At 38.4% G+C, this 23182-nt stretch overlaps 1 protein-coding gene across 1 annotated transcript; it reads left to right on the top strand.

The window, feature by feature from the left end:
* The first annotated feature begins 4221 nt into the window (after nt 1–4221).
* Nucleotides 4222–22025, top strand: LOC107826949 (proteasome subunit beta type-3-A). Its single transcript, XM_075227840.1, has 7 exons — nt 4222–4361; nt 5681–5862; nt 7119–7226; nt 8436–8525; nt 8632–8716; nt 21213–21307; nt 21713–22025. The coding sequence occupies exons 1-7, from the start codon at nt 4356–4358 to the stop codon at nt 21759–21761; spliced, it is 615 nt and encodes a 204-aa protein (XP_075083941.1). The 5' UTR covers nt 4222–4355; the 3' UTR covers nt 21762–22025.
* Nucleotides 22026–23182: the final 1157 nt, after the last annotated feature.

Raw genomic sequence — 23182 nt, 5'->3', positions numbered from 1 at the left:
AATTGCACGGTGTTCGCAGTTCTGAAATCCCCGTCTACTTCACTTTAGCTGTGTGTTTGTTTTCAGATAGTTTTATTTTATTCAGACCTTTATTTGTATTTATTCTAGAAGCTCGTGCACTTGTGACACCAATTCTGGGATGGTATTTAGACACCGTTATTTTTATAGATTAATCACTATATTTCAGACCTTACTTCCGCGTTTATTTCTTTGTTATTAATAAATCTAAAGATTGTTTAAAAATTGGTTTATATCATTCTAACGTTGGCTTGCCTAGAAAGTGAAATGTTAGGCGCCATCACGGTCCGAAGGTGAAAATTTCGGGTCGTGACAAATACGACCACAAACGAATAAATAACCCCATCACTAATTTAATAGCCCTTTAAAAGCTTCAACCAACATAAATAAAGTAAAAAAAATGCATTAGAAGGACAAGTTGTAGATACCCAAAAATTTCAAACCCAAAACAAATTTATACAAAGCAGTAAAAATCTCACCTTTGACTTTGGATATGAATCTTCAAGAGAATCCTTGAAATTACTATGCATATTTTTTCCAACAATCGACTTCACACACAAGAATCGAGTCTTTGCTGAAAAATAATCTCTTGTTTTTAGGTTTTAGTTAAATGGGTTATATGTATTCTGGGTCAGCGGGTCGGATCGGGTATCTTTTAAAGGATAAATTTGACCCTAATTGGTCTGTTAAATCTCAGGGGCAGATTTGAGCCCAAAAAAATGTTGAGGGTACTTTTGGTCTCAAAAGTTAATTGGGGGGCATTTTTGAGTTATTTTCAATAGGTTACGAGCATTGATGGCCTTTTCCGTATTATAATTCATATTATATACCGAAGGATGTGATATTTTAAGTTAAATAACAAGTATGTTTAATTTCTTTGATTCACACTTATATACACATTATAAATATGATTATACAATTTATATATCATATATTTTTAATTTATATATCTTTATATTCACAAAAAAAATATATATCTTTATATTCACACTTAAATACATATTATATTACTATTTATACAATGTATATAACATAACACATAATACAGTTAATAGATGCAATAGTGGATAACACATATAAACTCAGACAAATATTACAGCCATATGCAATGTACTGTGCCAAATGCAACAAGGGGATCTAGTCCTTTTTGTTGGATATTTATCGATAAAATAGAAAAATAATTAATGGGGTTGAGTGGGCGAGATATGCGAATTTTATAATTATTTTACTGCCACCTTTGTTTATTAAGTAACCCTGCTAGGTTGGTATAATTACTTCTCAAATATTGCCCAGTTATAAAACTTTCCCAAGAAAATTTGGAATAGTTCACACCTTTTGTAGTTTGAAGCCCTTACAAGGCACATTTTTCAGCCCTGTATGGTTTTCTCCTAAACAATTTTGTATTTCTTTCTCACTTAAAAATACAAATATGACGAAGAAGTCGAAATCTTACAATCATCCAAACAAAATCTTAAATTTTTCTCCTAAAATAAGGAAAATGAAGTTAGAATGGTAGTAAGTATTACTTACAAAATTGTACGTAATATTGTATTTTAAAGAATCTTAAGTTTTTATTCATTCATACATAGATTTAGATGATAAAATATGAGTTGTACGTACCGAAATTTTCAAAATCAATATTACTACAAAAATAGCTTTGAACACTTAAAAACCCAAAAACCTAAACATTATTATACATATAAAGACACTAAACTATAAATAGAGAACACTTTTTTAGCTACAAATTTGAAAGAGTACTTCCAAAAAGTAAATATAACATGTCTACATTTCAGTAATTAATTTATGTAAGGAAAATGAATCTAATGACAGACAGTAACCTCAACTTCAATACCATCATCTTAACATTTTAGGAGGAAAGAGTGATTTTACTGTTGTGATTATGCGCCCGTGCCTTCTTAACCCCAAGCTTGTTGGTTGGCTTCGTTGCTGCATATGCCATCTTTTCTAAGAGTGGAGAAAAAAGTTAAGAGCAATATTTCAACGGGAGACAAATGTCATTACGTCTCAAACATCTCTTCCCAAAGGCAATCATCAAAACCACTCTTTTGTAACTGAAAATTTCTATAAAATTTTACGTAAATATGGAGAAAGACAATTAAGTTGTAGAATTGTAACTTAAACTTTATGCAAGAACTTAAAGGGAATTAAATGAAAGAAAGGGTAATAAGAATATAGTAAAACATATGATAAAATATACAGATGAATAAGCACTCCAAACCGTTAACTATAGATAAAAGCTCTCACAATTCCAGAGCTTGAATAAGTCATTTATATCCAGATTTTTCATAATGTATAGACATTTAATTAGTAGATTACTCTGATCCTTTATTGAGAGTTTGTCAAATGAATCAGGCTACTAATTATTCTCGACAACTCTTCAAATTCTTCAGATGGTCTATATCAACTTTTGTCTTCTCAACGCCCCCTTCAAATTAAAAGAGCATTAATTGAATATGAGAGGAGATTTAAAAAAATAGAAAAAAGATAACTTGGAATGTCTATTTACATTTTTATACAAAAAAACTTCTTGAAATAATGTTTGTTCAAAGGGCAAAATAGTCGTTCAAACTTTTGATGGCTATTTTGGTCTTTCATTTTTTACTTTAGGGCTTCACACTTATAATATAGTATGATGATATGATATGACGTGATGATATGACGATGATTAAGCAATTGAATGTACTAGTAAGAGCACCTTTAAGAGGGTTTTCCTTTGTTAAATAAGTTGATTAGTACGTGTTTGAATTGCAAACAAATACTCGAGAGGTAGGGTTGTAGCTTATGCTGCTGGTATAACTATCCTACCAAACTGATTTTAAATTCTAACTTTAAAATGATCCATTGTTTTACATTTCAAATTCAAAATTTGTTGATTTTAAATAGCATCATTCAATCTAACCACATGATTTGTATTCTTGTTTTCCCCTTGAAAAGTAACATGAAGATTATATCTTTTTTCTCTGTTTCTCAAACAAAATCTATTTATAAAAATATTTATCTAAAAAGCTGTATCTTTGAATTTAACTTTGATTTTATTACATAACCTAAATAACATTGTCCTAACGAAGTAATATTTTAGTAGTTTTTCATTTAGATTAATCTCAACTATACATGTTAATCGGGTCGGGCTGACCCGTTTACAATCCAGCCCGGGTCAGCCCGGTACTGTAGCATTGGGGGCGGGCTGGAACGGGTTGGGCGGGGAGCGGGTTTCAAACGAACAGTTTTTTTTTATACTGGTGCACCGGAACCCGCTAAGCCCGCTAACCCGTTAACAAGTTTTTAACGGGCTACAACCCGGTTCAACCTAGTATCCGTTATAATTTTTTTTTAAAAAATTTTCTGGACCGTTGCCAGAAACCAAGAACCTCATGTTGACATGGATGAACTTACAAAAATGATACAAAGCATGTGATGTACTATTTCTTATTTTTTATAATTGTTGTAAATTTTTAATTTGCAAGTTCAAAAATAAAAAAATAAAAAAAGAACTTACAACTTAATTTGAAGTATGATATATTATTCAATAAAATATCAAATGAAAGCCTTGAGAGCTTGATCCTTACATATTGCCTATTGGTCTTATTAAATAATTTTTTGTAGCCACTTACTTTCAAATTTCAATTTTAAAATTTTAAAATTCAAAATTCAAATTTAAAACTTTAAACTTCAAAGTTTAATTCTAACCCTTAAAAGTTTGCAAATACTTAAGTATCAATAAAATTGAATAAGAAAAATAAAATTTACTTAAAAAAAATATTAAAATAGCCCGGCCCGGTCTAGCCCGCTAAGCCCGAACCCGGACGGACAAAAAAAAAACCCCAAAAAGTACAACCCGCTAACAGCTCGTAACGTTTAACGGACGGGCTGATTTTTTTCATGTACAGATCGTCCCAGCCCGCGCGTTAAACACCTCTAATCTCAACAGACTGTCTTCTTACTTTTGATAACATACAATTTTATACGATTGTCAAATTTTTCTATAAATTTAATTTCTTAAAATTTATATCAAATCAATATTTATTTTTATAAGTAAAAAATGTGACAATAAGTGTAAATTTTTGCAGAATTATTTTATTCTATTCAAATCATAAAGAATCAACAATTTCATAATAAGTTAAACCCCAATCCGTTTAATTTACCAAAGGCAAACCGAGAAAGAAAAATCAGAAATTACACAAAAACCTCCCTGCGCTTGAAGTGTTGTTCAAGAAAAACCAATAACAAAAGTCTGTTCCTTTTTTCACTCCACAGGTTCTCAGAGCAAAAAACCTTCCCGCAACATAGTTCGTTTCCTCGTTCTCTTCAGTCCCAGAATGTCGGTAAGTATTTCTTCTTCCTCGTATCTGTAGAGAGTATACACAGATGTTTGTAACCCTAGCTTGTCTCATCACTCTCCTAAACCTAACTGTAAACCCAGCTTTTTCACAGAAATTTTAGATAGTAGAGATTCTTTTCCTTAAAAAATAAATTGAAATGGGCTTGATTAGAATGGAATAAATTAGAGGATTTATATGGCTGAACCCAATTAGTTTGAGTTTGAGATGTAGTTGATTGATTGATTTTGATAGAGATTAAAAAAAAAAAAATTTAAAACTTTTTTATTATCTAAGTTGGTTTCATGGACTTAGCTTTAATGCAGAAAGTTTAGATAGTATTGATTTAAAAACAAGAAACTGAAATGGTATTTGATTAGAACGGAAGAGATATAGAGGATGTATAGAGTTTACCTCAAATAGTTCGGGATCAAGATTTAGTTGATTTATTGATATTGATAGAGAAAGAGAAAAAGAAGAAACTGAAATGGGTTTGATTAGAGACGGAACAGATATAGATGATTTATATAGCTGACTTCAAATGGTTTGGGATCGAGATGTAGTTGATTGATTGATTTTGACTGGCGTAAAAAAAAAGGAAACTGAAATATGTATTATCAGAGATGGATTTTTGGACCTATCTTCAAGGGCGGATGTAGAGTAGCGGTGCCAGGTTCATCTGAACCTTGTACATTCGACGAGAAGCATAAATTTATGCGTAAAAATTCACTAAAATTACAACATATGGTACGTCTGAACCCATAAGTTTAAAAATACGATAGGTTCAATGCTAAGAACCTTAAAAGTTGAACGCAAATAGTTTAAATCCTGGATCCGCCTCTGCCTATCTTTTATGGATGAATTTCAGATAGCAGAATGGGCACTGAGGATTCGGATATGCAATCTCAATTAGTCAATAAGGGTAGTCCATTGATTTTGATATAGATAAAAGTAACTGAAGTATGTACTATTGAATTTTGTTTTGTGAAGTGGGTTACTAATATTACGTGTTTGGTTATGGTGGTGTGTATAAACAAATTGAGAATAATTGATTGATTGATTTTAATAGAGATACAACACTTAACTATGTGTTATCATGGTTGCTTTTTTGCACAAATTTCAGATACAGTAGATAAGAAAAAAACTGAAATGGGCTCGAATATAGCAGAATGACACAAAGGATTCATTTGCTAAACCCAACTATTTAGGGATTAAGGCGAGGATTTTGTGATCTAGCCGTAGAATTGGTTTTAGTAGAGATAAAGAAACTTAAAAATGTATTATTTGCATTGTGGGTTATTGATTATGGTGATGTATATGTATAGATCTTTGAGTACAATGGAAGTGCCCTAGTGGCAATGGTGGGGAAGAACTGCTTTGCAATTGCGAGTGACCGGAGACTTGGTGTGCAGCTGCAGACAATCGCCACTGATTTTCAAAGAATATTCAGAATCCACGATAAGGTTTTCATTGGCCTTTCCGGGCTGGGTACCGATGTCCTAACACTGTAATTCCAATCCCTTTTCTTTTATGTTCTTCTTCTTTTGCTATTTGCTATTTGCATGTGTCGGTCTTGGCATATATGCTTGAGTGCTAATCGGATTAGATTTTTACAGAATTAAATCAATCCAACGACACAGATCCTTGTTGTTCAGGAGAAGAGATAAACTTATCATATTATCATTTTCTCATGATCCACCATGCATATTGTGGGAGATTAAGTAGACCTTTTCTGTAAATTAATAACCAAAATATAAATACGTTACGGAAGAGAACATAAAACTTTGCCTCCTCAAATCCTATTCGCGGAACGAACAAACTCATTCAATGTACAAAAGATATGTGATGCAGAAGTGCCGTATGCAGTTTGACCTTGTACTCTGATGTTGTAAAAGTTATGTTTTGAGCCTAGAGAAGGATGTAAAATATTAAAGAGAACTACGGTGGGGTTTATACTTGTTTGAATTGCATGAATGAATTAAGGGATCAATTTATAATATTGGTATTATTGTTTGGGTGAATATTAAAACATGAATTGTTATACTACGAACAATAATATATGGTTTATTATGCAGAGATTACACTTTCAAAGTCATGAATTAGCTTTATCTTGAAATTACTAAGACACTGATTTGTATTCCAGATTATGTCTCCTATAAAACAATACATTAATTCATGTATAAGTTATGCAAGTATTACATAGATGGACTTATATACTGGAAACTGAACACAATATTAATTATGCAAAGTTGTATTAGTACTACAAGTTTAATATGAGAAACTAAACTTTGTATTACGATGATAACTACGCCTCAATCCGAAGCAAGTTGTGTTGGCTATATGAATCCTCACTTTACATGCTGCTCCAATTAAGTTCATCTTAGACCCATATTATACAAAACCTTTGTATTAATAATGCAAAATCTTGTAACAGGGTTATTTTCTCTTAAACAGCAAACCAAATGAGCATTAAGTGAATGACATCAAGATATTGAGTCATCTTTGTGGTATTGTGAAATATAAGGTGCTATAGGAGTTCCCAAACGAATTTGAGTTTGAACGACTTATTAAAGTGCTTGTTCACATATAGGAGGGATGCATTAATTTGGAACGAAGAGTGAGACAAATTTTATGTCAAGCTTAACTCTTTCAGTTTTGGTGTTGCTTTCTTTGGGATGTGGGATGGGGAGGGACATAATCTCTTTATTGATTTGTTTCGTTTTGATTATGTCACTGATATATACCTTTGATCGGTTTCTGAAGGTATCAACGGCTAGTGTTCCGTCACAAGTTATATCAACTTAGAGAAGAGAGGGACATGAAGCCTGAGACTTTTGCCAGCCTTGTATCTGCTCTTCTTTATGAGAAAAGGTTATTACTATTTATATGTCCTGTGGCTAGTTATTTCCTAAAGAGACTTCATGCACTGTTCATGTATGAATAAATTTTGTTGAGAGTTGGCATAAACTTGAAAGGTGACTGCCTCCAAGACTGGAAAGCAATTTGATCACTTTGGTGGGTGAAGGTTTACTAAATACTTAAAAATGTGTATAAACATCGAGATAGTGCATTTTTGTCTTTCGTCCTCTACGCCTGGGCCTTCAAGGCTATACTATTTCTTTACCACCATTCCATCCATACTAAAACATATCTGCAGCAGATATTACGATTGTGTCAATATTTTCCAATGACTTGCTGGGGATAATACTTGCTGAAATAAGTTGCAAGTCATTGAAAACACTGACAGATATTCTCTCCTCTATAAATTAAAATCTTTTGGTCCATGTAAACTGATATTCATCTTCTGACACTTCCGATCTGCTTTTGCCCCATTCCCTTGCCTAAGTATCTGATCAAGTTGAGCAAAAGTCCCACGTAGTAGGCAAATTGTAGTTTGATCTCGACATGAAACCCAATTTTCTGCAAGTTTTGACAACTTTTGAGGCTGCAAACTCGAGCCACCATTTTAAGCTTGAATCAGTAGCAGTATTGTCAAAGGCTCATTTAAGGCGCGCCTAAGCCCTGAAGCTCAGAAAAGCTCAAGATGGGCGCTTTACCTCGCTTAAGTTGCGTTTAGTGTAAGGCAAGCACTAAGGCGTGGACCTCATAGCCCATGAGTTCTCTGTTGAATCAAGTGGTAGTAAACAACAAGTATAATCGAAAATATGTGTTTTAGCTACTAAGGGAAGCATTATAAATGAATTTGTTACTTTGTTCTTGATTACATATATATTTTTATCTTTTTTCCGCCATTGCGACTTTTTTTTACTAAAGCCCACACTTTAAGTACGCTTTGCGCTTAAAGCCTCAAGAGACCAAGAGCGCTTTTTAGAGCTTTCGCCTTTGACAACACCGATCAGTAGACAATTCATTGGATCTTGATTTTATTTTTTCCTTTCAATGATGAGTGTGGGATGTTTGGCTTTAATAGCTCAACTCAATGGCTGCCTTACCTTGTCTCTTCTGTCTCTTTTATTGGAAAAAGGCCTATTAAAATAGCTATGTTTATATGTGTGTGTATGGCACTATTTCTATAATGGTTCTACTAATAATTGCGTGTTGAATTTGGTTTCCATCTAGGTTTGGTCCATACTTTTGCCAACCTGTAATTGCTGGATTAGGAGATGATGACAAGCCATTTATTTGCACAATGGACTCTATTGGAGCAAAGTATGTTGACCTTTCTACTTCTTCAAGTTAATTTTTGTTGTGCACTTTGAGAGGCTTTCCCTACAATGTTTTGCTTATGATATGGCTACTTACACATTATGCGCAGGGAGCTTGCCAAAGATTTTGTCGTTGCTGGTACTGCCTCAGAATCTCTGTATGGTGCATGCGAGGCCATGTTCAAGCCTGACATGGTTTGTTACTCATCTCAATATAACTTAGTATAATATTCCATAATCTAGCTCAAATGACATTTACATGATGCTTATTTCAGCTGAAACGCATATGCTTAGGGAAAATAATTTTAGCTCCCCTTAGTTTATGTTCTATATGGTGCTGATTTAAGAAAAGTGTGGGCAATGTTTTATATGATGGGTGGTGAAGTCTTATTTCAGCTGAAACGCATATGCTTAGGGAAAATAATTTTAGCTCCCCTTAGTTTATGTTCTATATGGTGCTGATTTAAGAAAAGTGTAGGCAATGTTTTATATGATGGGTGGTGAAGTAATGCATTATCTCTTTGTTGCTTTGCTGTAGCTAGGCGTCCTGTCTTATCCACAAAACCTTTTGCTCATTGATAAGCTGAAATAAATTTGGCCAGTCAATAGTGGAGATGTCAGTATTCCAGGAGTGTAAATCCTCAAGGAGTGTTTTTTCCAAGATCAGACTACATAGAACACTCCGTAGATCATACACTATCCATGGACTCACTTCCGCCAATTATTATCACTATTATAATTCATTTTGATAAGTGCACTTTCATCAATTATTTGTTAGTAGAATACTTTCGCCACTGCAATTTTGAAGTTAGTTTGCAACGGTATGAGAGTGTCAAACATAGGACTAAAAATATGTAACATAGCTTCGTTCTAGCTAAATTTGTCAAATGGCTTTAGTTATGAAGTAACGATATATGGTATAACTACATGTCTCCATGCTTTAGAAATTGAGACTTTTTTTATAGCTTTATGAAGAGAATAGGAGAAAGCTTGATCTTCTACGTTTCTTTAATTGGGTGCTAATACTTTTTTGCTTCAGCACATGAAACTTGTATTCAGCTCTCAATTGTTGACGCCAATAAAATTATGTAGCGTGAAAAATATGTGTTTTTTTGAGACTTTTTGTTGACAGTCCCATAGAAAGAGTCAATAATGCATCAATGTTTCAAAAGTTCTGAGATCCTATAAAAACTGGTCGCTGGAGAATTATCCCGATATCTTGACTCTCCTTTCTTTGATATTGCTCTAGTGATTCAAAATTTGGACTTTGCTTTCTGCCTTCGGTTCTTGACTTGCTGGACATGCATTTAATGAAAAACATTTATTTGGGTTTTTTTCTTTCTTGTGTAATTTGCGCTTCTAGTCTGTTAGAATGAGGTTTTTTCATTCTTTAATTGGGTGGTTAGTTAAGGTGGCACTAAAATTTGCATGAATCAATTGTCTCCAATATCAATGAGATGATATAGTTGTCACGACCCGGAATTTCCCACCGACGGGATCGTGATTGCGCCTAACATTTCACTTGCTAGGCAAGCCAACGTTAGAGAATTATTAAACCAATTCTTTAATTTCATTTAGTAATTAACAATACTTAACTAAAATGAAATATAATAAGTCCGGAATATCATAAAAATTGTATTAATTACTACCACCTGGATTTGGAGACACAATTCACGAGCATTCTAGAATTTACTACAAGTAATAGTCTGAAAGAAATACAACTGTCTGAATGAAAGAAACAGTAGAATAGAAAAGATAGACGGGGACTTCAAGGTCTGTGTACGCCGACAGATCTACCTTGAGTCTCCGGACAACGGACCAATAGTAAAATCTCGATCAACTGAAGCCGGTATCAGTATCAAAATCTACACAGAAAGTGCAGAGTGCAGTATCAGTACAACCGACCCCATGTACTGGTAAGTGTCGAGCCTAACCTCGACGAAGTAGTGACGAGGCTAAGGCAAGGCACCTACAAATCAACCTGTACAATTTAACAGTGTATATACACATAACAGAAATGAAGAACTAAACAGGAAATATCGGGAGGGGAACATACTGAGGGGAATACAAGATAAAGGACTACAACAGAATGATCACCGGAGTAGACAATATACCATGAATCAACAGGAATAGTGAATACAGTAAGGAAAAATGCACGGCATCACCCTTCGTGCTTTTACTCTCAATCTCACCATAAAATTAATATAAACGGCACGGCATCACCCTTCGTGCATTAACTCTCATATCATGGCACGGCATCACCCTTCGTGCATTAACTCTCATATCATGGCACGGCATCACCCTTCGTGCATTAACACTCACAATATGGCACGGCATCACCCTTCGTGCATTAATACTCTCATATCATGGCACGGCATCACCCTTCGTGCATTAACACTCACAATATGGCACGGCATCACCCTTCGTGCATTAATACTCACAATATGGCACGGCATCACCCTTCGTGCATTAACACTCACAATATGGCACGGCATCACCCTTCGTGCATTAACACTCTCCCTTACCATAATGCAATGCATAAACAACAACAGGGAGATAGAATAACAAGTACAAACCTTCAACATTTGATTCCATAACATCAATCTCAACTTTGAAATAAAAATTCAATTATCACCAGAAAATCCGTAAGCATGATAATGACGATCAATTTAACAACACTAGTATGACACATAGCAATTAGGCATAGGAATGAGACAATATAAGAAAAACTGAGAAACATGGAAAAACAGGAAAATTGGCGGCGCATAAGTACTCGTCACCTCACATATACACCGCTTACATGAATTTCACTTAGCAAGTAATCTAAGGTTCCTAATTCCCTCAAGTCAGGGTTAGACACAATACTTACCTTGCTCCAAAGGCCACTTAATTCTCAATCACAACTTTTCCTTTGGAATTCACCTCCAAACCACTCTTATCTATTCAAAATGACTCAATAATATCAAATATTGTTTAAGAAATCAATTATATTACATAAATTAAATTTTCCCAAATTTTTCTCCAAGAAGTCGAAAAATCGTCCCCGGGCCCGCTTAGTCAAAACCCGAGGTTCAGACCAAAATCCTTTTACCCATTCACCCCCGAGCCCGAATATGTAATTAGTTTTGGAATCCGACCTCAAATTGATGTATAAATCCTCAAATTTCGAAATTCCTAATTTCTACCCAAAAATCAGAATTTCACCATAAAAATTCTAGATTCTAGGTTGAAATCTTGTTATAAGATGTAAAAGATTGAAAGAAAAGAGTTAGGAATCACTTACCTATGATTTAGGGAAGATTTGGTCTTTGGAAAATCGCCTCTTTAAGGTTTAGGGTTTTGAAATATGAAAAATGGATGAAAAATCCCGTCTAAGTCCCTTTTTACTCAGCTGCAGGTGTCGCAATTGCGACATGAGCTTTGCAAATGCGAAGCTCGCAAATGCGAAGGAACACTTGCAATTGCGATGGCCCTTCACAGTCCCGTTGCCTTCGCAAATGCGAGGAAAGTGTCGCATTTGCGACCACTGTATCTTCGCAGATGCGACTAAATGATCGCATTTGCGATCACTGCCCTTCCCCGACTCCCTTCGCAAATGCGAACGAAAACTCGCAAATGCGAAAACTATTGGCCCAGTTTCTCTTCGCATTTACGATGAGAAGCTCGCAAATGCGAACCTCTCAGAGGTCGAAATTGCGATGCCTGATCTCGCAAATGCGAGATCAGAGGCCTGCAATAATATCAGATGCCCAGCAGTGTTTTCCAAGCCAAATCTCACTCCGTAGCCTATCCGAAACTCACGCGAGCCCTCGGGGCTCCAAAACAAACATGCACACATGCCTAAAAACATCATACGAACTTGCTCGCGCGATCAAATCGCCAAAATAACACCTAGAACTACGAATTTAGTACCAAATCAAATGAAATTCTCAAGAACACTTTAAAATTTCTATTTTCTCAATTGGAGGTCCGAATCACGTCAAATCAACTCCGTTTCTCACCAAATTTCACAGACAAGTCTTAAATATCATAATGAACATTTACCGGGCTCCGGAACCAAAATACGGACCCGATACTAACAATGCCAAATATCAATCAATTCTTAAAAACAAATAATTTTCAGACTTTTAATTTTCATCAAAAATTCATAACTCAAGATAGGGACCTCCGAATTCAATTCCGGGCATACGCCCAGGTCCCATAATTCGATACGGACCTACCGGGACCGTCAAAACATAGATCCGGGCCCGTTTACCAAAAATGTTGATCGAAGTTAACTAAAATCAACTTTTTAGGCAAAAATTCTTATTTTCATTAGTTTTCAACATAAAAACTTTTCGAAAATCTCCCCGGACTGCGCACGCAAATCGAGGAGGTTAAAAATGTGATTTTTAAGGCTTAAGAGCGCAGATTCGAGTTCTAAAATATATGATGACCTTTTGGGTCATCACATTCTCCGCCTCTATAACAACCGTTCGTCCTCGAACGGACATAGAAAAGTACCTGGGCTAGTGAAAAGGTGGGGATATCTACTCCGCATATCGGACTCGGACTCCCAAGTAGCTGCCTCAATAGGCTGACCTCTCCACTGCACTCGAACTGAAGGGTAACTCTTTGATCTCAACTGGCGAACTTGCCAGGCTAGAATTACCACCGGCTCCTCCTCGTAAGTCAAATCCTTGTCCAACTAGACAGAGCTGAAATCTAACACATGAGACAAATCGCCATTAAAATTTCTAAGCATGGACACATGGAATACCGGATGAACAGTTGCTAAACTAGGTGGCAACGCAAGCCTGTAAGCCATCTCTCCCACTCTCTCCAGAATCTCGAAAGGTCCGATATACCTAGGGCTCAACTTGCCCTTCTTTCCGAACCTCATTACACCCTTCATGAGTGATACCCGAAGTAACACTCTCTCTCCGACAATGAATGCAACATCACGAACTCTACGGTCGGCATAACTCTTTTGCATGGACTGAGCTATGCGAAGTCGATCCTGTATAATCTTGGCCTTGTCCAAGGCCTCCTGAACTAAATCTGTACCCAATAACCGAGCCTCCCCGGCTCAAACCACCCAATTGGCGACCTACACCGTCTACCATATAATGCCTCATAGGGAGCCATCTGAATGCTTGACTGGTAGCTGTTATTGTAGGCAAACTCCGCTAGCGACAAAAAATGATCCCAAGAACCTCCAAAGTCAATAACACAGGCGCGGAGCATATCCTCCAAGATCTGAATAGTACGCTCGGATGGAATGCTGTGCTCAACTCAACCCGCGTACCCTAACTCACGCTGTACTGCCCTCCAAAAGTGCGAGGTAAACTGCGTACCTCGATCAGAAATGATAGACACGGGCACACCGTGAAGACGGACGATCTCACTAATGTAAATCTCTGCCAACCGCTCCGAGGAATAGGTAACTGCCACAGGAATGAAATGCGCTGACTTAGTCAGCTTGTCCACAATAACCCAAACTGCATCGAACTTCCTCTGAGTTTGTGGGAGCCCAACAACAAAATCCATAGTGATACGCTCCCACTTCCACTCAGGAAATATCTAACCTCTTAAGTAAACCACCAGGTCTCTGATGCTCACACTTTACCTGCTGGCAATTTAGGCATCTTGGCGGCGCCCGGATGAATAGAATACCGGGAACTGTGGGACTCCTCAAGGATCAACTCACGAAGTCCATCCACATTAGGCACACAAATACGTCCCTGCATCCTCAAAACTCCGTCATCTCCAACAGTAACCTGCTTGGCACCACCGTGACGCACTGTGTCTCTAAGGACAAGTAAATGAGGATCGTCATCCTGCCGATCTCTGATGCGCTCAAACAAAGAAGATCGAGCAACTGTACAAGCTAGAACACGGCTGGACTCAGAAACATCTAACCTCACGAACTGGTTGGCCAAGGCCTGAACATCCAATGCAAGCGGTCTCTCACCAACTGGAATATATGCAAGGCTACCCATACTGACTGACTTTCTACTCAAAGCATCGGCCACCACATTGGCCTTCCCGGGATGATACAATATGGTGATATCATAGTCTTTCAATAGCTCCAACCATCTCCGCTGCCTCAAATTGAGTTCCTTCTGCTTGAACAAATACTGCAAGCTCCGATGATCAGTGAATACCTCACATGGCACGCCGTAAAGATAGTGCCTCTAAATCTTCAGCGCGTGAACAATGGCTGCTAGCTCTAGATCATGAACATGGTAATTCTTCTCGTGAACCTTCAACTGCCGCGACGCATATGTAATTACTTTCCATCTTGCATTAATACTGCACCAAGACCAATACGAGATGCATCACAATATACTGTATAAGATCCTGAACCTGTGGGTAACACCAATACCGGTGCTGTGGTCAAAGCTGTCTTGAGCTTCTGAAAGCTCGCTTCACACTCGTCTGACCACCTGAACGGGGCACCCTTCTGGGTCAATCTGGTCAACGGGGCTGCTATGGATGAAAACCCCTTCACAAATCGACGGTAATAGCCCGCCAAACCCAGGAAACTACGGATCTCTGTAGCTGATGTGGGTCTAGGCCAGTTCTGGACTGCCTCAATTTTCTTAGGATCCACTTGAATACCCTCTGCTGATACAACGTGACCCAAGAAAGCAACTGAACTCAACCAAAACTCGCATTTTGAGAACTTAGCATATAACTGGCTGTCTTTCAGAGTCTGAAGAACGATCCGAAGGTGCTGCTCATGCTCCTCTCGACTGTGGGAGTTGATCAAGATATCATCAATAAACACAACCACAAAGGAATCCAAGTAGGGTTTGAACACCCGGTTCATCAAATCCATGAATGCTGCTGGGGCATTTGTCAGCCCAAATGACATCACTATAAATTCATAATGCCCATACCGAGTCCGAAAAGCTGTCTTAGGAACATCGAATGCCCTAATCCTCAACTAATGGTAGCCAGATCTCAAATCAATCTTTGAAAACACCTTGGCACCCTGAAGCTGATCAAATAAATCATCAATCCTCGGCAATGGATATTTGTTCTTGATGGTGACTTTGTTCGACTGCCGATAATCTATACACATCCTCATCGATCCATCTTTCTTCTTCACAAACAACACAGGTGCACCCCAGGGCGAGACACTAGGTCTAATGAAGCCTCTATCAAGCAAATCTTGCAACTGCTCCTTCAATTCTTTCAACTCGGGTGGGGCCATGCGATATGGCGGAATGAAAATAGGCTGAGTGTCCGAAGCCAAATTAATGCAGAAATCAATATCCCTGTCGGGTGGCATCCCCGACAGGTCTGCATGAAACACCTCTGGAAACTCACGAACAACCGGCACCGAATCTATGGAAGGAACCTCCGCACTAAAATCGCGGACGTAAGCCAAATAAGCTAGACACCCCTTCTCGACCATATGCCGAACCTTCACATAAGAGATAACCCTGCTGGCAGAATGGCCAAGATTCCCTCTCCATTCTAATTGAGGCAGCCCCTGCAAGGCTAAGGTCACCGTCTTGGCGTGGCAATCTAATATAGCATGATAAGGTGACAGCCAATCCATACCCAGTATGACATCAAAATCAACCATGTCAAGAAGTAGAAGATCTACACGAGTCTCAAGACTCCCAATGGTGACCACACACGAACGATAAACACGATCTACAACAATAGCATCTCCCACTGGTGTGGACACATACACAGGAGCACTCAAAGAATCACGGGGCACAACCAAATAGGAAGCAAAATAGGATGACACGTAAGAGTAAGTAGATCCCGGATCAAATAGAACTGAAGCATCTCTACTGCAAACTAAAACAATACCTGTGATAACAGCATTAGATGACTCAGCCTAAGGTCTGGCTGGGAAAACATAACACCGGGGCTGGGCCCTACCACCCTGAACTACGTCCTTGGGACGGCCTCTAACTGGCTGGTCTCCACCTCTAACGGCCTGACCTCCACCTCTAACAGTCTGGCCTTTACCTCGGCTGCCTGACCCCTGCCTCTGGCTGGCTGAGCAGATGGTGCAGAAACTGGTGCCGGAACCATGGCACGAGAACTCTGATGCTGTGAGCTGCCCGTTGCTCGAGGGCAAAATCTAGCAATGTGTCTCGGATCACCACAATTATAACATAACCTCGGTTGAGGTGACTGCTGACCTTGAAACTGACCTGACTGCTGACCCTGAAACTGACCCTGTCGACCCGAATAACCACCCTGATAGCTCTGGAGTAGAGGTGCACTAATAGGAGCTGGTGGTGCACTGTAGACTAGCAGGTCGGAATAATTCATTTGAGGGCCATGACCACCTGAGGCACCGTGGGATGCCCGAAGCGCTGAATGAAACGACCTGGGAGGATGGCCTCTACCAAAAGTACTCCTGCCTCTGGATGAGGCACTGCTGAACTCACCGGAATGACGAGGTCTCTTGTCAGACCCCTGACCTCCCTGAGTAAGAACCATTTCGACCCGTCTGGCAGCATTAGCAGCCGCTTGAAAAGAAATCTCACTCCCAGTCTCCTTAGCCATCTGCAATCCGATAGGCTGAGCAAGTCCATCAATAAACCTCCTCATCCTCTCTCTCTCGGTGGGAAGCAGAAGAATGGCATGGCGGGCCAAATCCACAAAACGGGTCTCATACTGAGTAATAGTCATACTGCCGTGCTGGAGACGCTCAAACTGACGGCGACGCTCCTCTCTCAGCGTGATAGGCAGAAACTTCTCTATGAAGAGCTGAGAGAACTGGTCCCAAGTAAGAGCAGGCGACCCAGCTGGTCTGGTCAACAAGTAATCTCTCCACCATTTCTTGGCAGAACCAGTCATCTGAAATACAGCAAAATCGACCCCATTGGTCTCCCACTATACCCATGTTTCGTAGAACCTCGTGACAGCTGTCAAGATATTCCTGGGGGTCCTCTGAAGGAGTACCACTGAAGTGAACAGGAAAGAGCTTGGTAAACCTGTCCAATCTCCATAAAGCCTCAGAAGACATAGCTTGCCCATCTCCGACCTGTGCCGCAATAACCGGCTGAACTAATCCGATTGGCTAAGCTGCTGAGCCTGATATTGGGGAGCTATCTGCTCCGGAGCGGGAGTGGTAGGAGTCTGGGCTCCTCCTCCAGCCTGAGAGACTGCCGGTGCCATGGGAAATGCGCCAGTCTGGACCACACACTCCATAAGGCCCACCAAACGGACCAAAGCGTCCTGAAGTACTGGGGTAGCAATGAACCCCTCCGGAACCTGAGCTGGTCCGGCAGGAACAGTCTGGGCTGGAACCTCCTCGTCAAGCTCTATCTGAGGCTCCACTGCTGGGGCTGCTGCTCGGGTTCTAGGTTGAGCCCTGCCCCTGCCTCGGCCTCTAGCACGGCCTCGGCCTTGACCTCTGCCCCGCGTAGGAACTGCCATTGGAGGCTCTGGCTGCTGCTCAGCTGAGGAAGCGGTACGTGTTCTCGCCATCTGCGAAAGAATAAGAGTAGAAGAGTTCAATAAGTATTGAGAAAGCAAAATCGCACGACAGAGAAGAATAGAAGTGAAACTTGTTCCTAAAATTCATAGCCTCTAGAAGATAAGCACAGACGTTTCCGTACCGATCCTCCAGACTCTACTAAGCTTGCTCGTGAATCGTGAGACCTAGGCAACCTAGGGCTCTGAAACCAACTGTCACGACCCGAAATTTACCACCGACGGGACCGTGATGGCGTCTAACATTTCACTTGCTAGGCAAGCCAAAGTTAGAGAATTATTAAACCAATTCCTTATTTCCATTCAGTAATTAACAATACTTAACTAAGATGAAATATAATAAGTGCGGAATATCATAAAAACTGTATTAATTACTACCACCCGAATCTGGAGTCACAATTCACAAGCATTCTAGAATTTACTACAAGTAATAGTCTGAAAGAAATACAACTGTCTGAATGAAAGAAACAGTAGAACAGAAAAGATAGACGGGGACTTCAAGGTCTGTGTACACCGACAGATCTACCTTGAGTCTCCGGACAGCGGACCAATAGTAAAATCTCGATCAACTGAAGCCGGTATCAGTATCAAAATCTACACAGAAAGTGTAGAGTGCAGTATCAATACAACCGACCCCATGTACTGGTAAGTGTCGAGCCTAACCTCGACGAAGTAGTGACGGGGCTAAGGCAAGATACCTACAAATCAACCTGTACAATTTAACAGTGTATATACACATAACAGAAATGAAGAACTAAACAGGAAATGTCGGGAGGGAAACATACTGAGGGGAATACAAGATAAAAGGACTACAACAGAATGATCACCGGAGCAGACAATATATCATGAATCAACAGGAATAGTGAATACAGTAAGGAAAAATGCACGGCATCACCCTTCGTGCTTTTACTCTCAATCTCACCATAAAATTAATAGAAACGACACGGCATCACCCTTCGTGCATTAACTCTCATATCATAGCACGGCATCACCCTTCGTGCATTAACACTCACAATATGGCACGGCATCACCCTTCGTGCATTAATACTCCCAATATGGCACGGCATCACCCTTCGTGCATTAACACTCACAATATGGCACGGCATCACCCTTTGTGCATTAACACTCTCCCTTACCATAATGCAATGCATAAACAACAACAGGGAGATAGAATAACAAGTACAAACCTTACTTCAACATTTGATTCCATAACATCAATCTCAACTTTGAAATAAAAATTCAATTATCACCAGAAAATCCGTAAGCATGATAATGACGATCAATTTATCAACACTAGTATGACACATAGCAATTAGGCATAGGAATGAGACAATATAAGAAAAAGTGAGAAACATGGAAAAACAGGAAAATTGGCGGCGCATAAATACTCGTCACCTCACATATACGCCGCTTACATGAATTTCACTTAGCAAGTAATCTAAGGTTCCTAATTCTCTCAAGTCAGGGTTAGACACAACACTTACCTTGCTCCGAAGGCCACTTAATTCTCAATCACAGCTTTTCCTTTGGAATTCACCTCCAAACCACTCTTATCTATTCAAAATGACTCAATAATATCAAATATTGCTTAAGAAATCAATTATATTACATAAATTAAATTTTCCCAAATTTTTCTCCAAGAAGTCGAAAAATCGACCTCGGGCCCGCTTGGTCAAAACCCGAGGTTCAGACCAAAATCCTTTTACCCATTCACCCCGAGCCCGAATATGTAATTAGTTTTGGAATCCGACCTCAAATTGAGGTCTAAATCTTCAAATTTCGAAATTCCTAAGTTCTACCCAAAAATCAGAATTTCACAATAAAAATTCTAGATTCTAGGTTGAAATCTTGTTATAAGATGTAAAAGATTGAAAGAAAAGAGTTCGGAATCACTTACCTTTGATTTGGGGAAGATTTGGTCTTTGAAAAATCGCCTCTTAAGGTTGAGGATTTTGAAAATATGAAAAATGGATGAAAAATTCCGTCTAAGTCCCTTTTACTCAGCTGCCGGTGTCGCAATTGCGAAATGCGAAGCTCGCAAATGCGAAGGAACACTCGCAATTGCGATGCCCTTCACAGTCCCGCTGCCTTCGCAAATGCGAGAAAAGTGTCGCATTTGCGACCACTGTATCTTTGCAAATGCGACTAAATGATCGCATTTGCGATCACTGCCCTTCCCCGACTCCCTTCGCAAATGCGAACGAAAACTCGCAAATGCGAAAACTATTGGCCCAACTTCTCTTCGCATTTGCGATGAGAAGCTCGCAAATGCGAACCTCTCAGAGGTCGAAATTGCGATGCCTGATCTCGCAAATGCGAGATTAGAGGCCTGCAATAATATCAGATGCCCAACAGTGTTTTCCAAGCCAAATCTCACTCCGTAGCCTATCCGAAACTCACCCGAGCCCTCGGGGTTCCAAACCAAACATGCACACAAGTCTAAAAACATCATACGAACTTGCTCGCGCGATCAAATCGCCAAAATAACACCTAGAACTACGAATTTAGTACCAAATCAAATGAAATTCTCAAGAACACTTTAAAATTTCTATTTCTCAATTGGAGGTTCGAATCACGTCAAATCAACTCCGTTTTTCACCAAATTTCACAGATAAGTCTTAAATATCATAATGAACCTGTACCGGGCTCCGGAACCAAAATACGGACCCGATACTAACAATGCCAAATATCAATCAATTCTTAAAAACAAATAATTTCTAGACTTTTAATTTTCATTAAAAATTTATAACTCAAGTTAGGGACCTCCGAATTCAATTCCGGGCATACGCCCAGGTCCCATAATTCGATACGGACCTACCGGGACCGTCAAAATATGGATCCGGGCCCGTTTACCAAAAATGTTGACCGAAGTCAACTAAAATCAACTTTTAAGGCAAAAATTCTTATTTTTATTAGTTTTCAACATAAAAGCTCTCCGAAAACCTGCCCGGACTGCGCACGCAAATCGAGGAGGGTAAAAATGAGATTTTTAAGGCTTAAGAGCGCAAATTCGAATTCTAAAACTTAAGATGACCTTTTGGGTCATCACAATAGTCCATCATTAGTAACATTATCCGAGTCGCTCTCACGGTTCAGATCTTTCAGTCCCATGTTTTCTTTACATCCTTTAAAGAATTTTCTTGCTATCATTTGTTTGCAATACTTGTGTCATAGTTATGCGTTTATGTCTGATTTCTATGGAGATTATTGACTCCTTACCGTAACACTACCATTTCAGGGACCGGAAGAATTGTTTGAGACCATCTCGCAGGCCCTCATATCATCAGTAGACCGTGATTGTTTAAGTGGTTGGGGAGGACATGTTTATGTTGTGTAAGTGTTCAGATGCTCCGGATTTTGATTGCTTTCCTATAGAGTAAATGACTGCAGGAATCCCTGTGCTTAACAACTGCTATATAATGTTTAAAATCAAGTCCGTCATTTATTATGTTCAATGCCTCCTTGATTTGGCGAAAAAATATTCCATAAGTGAGGCATTGAGGGAAACGGTTTTTTTGCCAAATCAAGGACTTCTGATGTCAATTTTCATGCTTAAAACTACATTTTTAAATTCCGGTGGATCACTAAAGTTCCAAGCTAAAACATACCTTTATGCCTCTCGTTATCTCATTTGTTTCGATTGGTAATGGAGCCTGTGGGGTTAGTAATACTTCATGATATATTATGAGTTAAAGCGAGTTAATGTCTCTGTTCTCTGTATCTTATTTGTGGTTGCAGTACTCCAACTGAAGTGACAGAGAAGATCTTGAAGGGAAGGATGGACTAGACAACCTTTTTCGTTTAGATCCTCAATCCTGTACTTGTTCATTGCATTCCCTGGTAGACATTTATGCCGCCTTGTTTATGTTTGATGTTGTGTATTCAAGTTATTGACATTTGGCTGAACAATTAGTTCAAGTTATTAGTTAGTATCTAGTATGTTAAGTTTTATGTGATACGAATCCTTTATTTACCCCCATATACGTGTCAAATGAGTGACATGCGTATGGTATTTCATGAATTCTCAGTTAATATTAAAACTTCGCAGAAATGGCACGTATCAAATTTTATTATTCAACTTGAAAACATAATCTGTTGAGAATGGGTATAACAAAAATTCAAAAAACTTAAAAAGTAGATTCAGCCTACAAGGCTACAACAAGCAACTTATTATGTTAAAAAAATTAGCTGAAGCAAGTATTCAACAATGATTGGTTTGTATGTATTAACATTGGTTGAATAATATTTTTTTCCTCATCTACTGATCTACCTCTATGTATATCGGATACGTATTCATAGGTGGGTCCATATAACAAATCTTGGTTACATTTTTAATTAATGACTTGCTCAAACTATAACGTGTTATTAGAGCCTCTTGGGATGGTCAAGGATGTCGAATCCACTTGTGCAATAGGCTATGGCGTACACGATATGTAGTAGACTCGTGCAAATTGTGATGTCTTTTTTCATATATGTTATATCTACTATTTGTTATAGTTTTAGAGGTGTATCCGGCATTTAAACTTTATAAGTTCAATTTTTAAGATTTTTAATATTAAATTCGTTATATGTTTAAAATAATGAGTTCATATCTACTATTTGTTGATATGTTCGCAGCGTCAAAAATACTAAACAACACATACATATTTTCTGTCTAAAAATAACAATCAGCACGTGCACTTTTATTTACGTATATATAGGAAGATAAAGTACTTGAGGAAGGTTTTATTGCTCCCAAACAATAAACTATTTATTTGACGTCTACCTGTTGTCTATACGGCAAATACATTTTAGGCTGTCTTCATTGAATAGAACTTGAAAATTAACATAAAGAGATCATAATGTCTTAGATGCTAATCTTGACATTATAATCTCTCTCTATCTCTTGTGATGCTTAGATTATCTTGCATGTATTTCGACTATGCCGCAAGATTAACTATTATATCTCAACCGTTCACTAATAAATTGAAGTTTTATTAGAATTGAATAATTTATTTTTCAACTACTTTTTGAAAGAAATTAAGTTGAAATTTTAGTATTGTATAATATGTCTTTTTTGGTTTCCATTTTGAGACAAATAAAACGTGGAATAAGCAATTTAAGTTTCTCTCAGAGATTTATAGGTATAAAAGTTAAGACATTACTCCATTGTTTAGGATGTTATCTTATTTTATTATGAAAACCAACTCCAGAACTTTAATATCCCTT

Source organism: Nicotiana tabacum, chromosome 13, assembly GCF_000715075.1.
Source record: "Nicotiana tabacum cultivar K326 chromosome 13, ASM71507v2, whole genome shotgun sequence".
In the NCBI taxonomy this organism is placed as follows: Eukaryota; Viridiplantae; Streptophyta; class Magnoliopsida; order Solanales; family Solanaceae; genus Nicotiana; species Nicotiana tabacum.
This window is presented reverse-complemented; position numbering and strand designations above follow the sequence as displayed.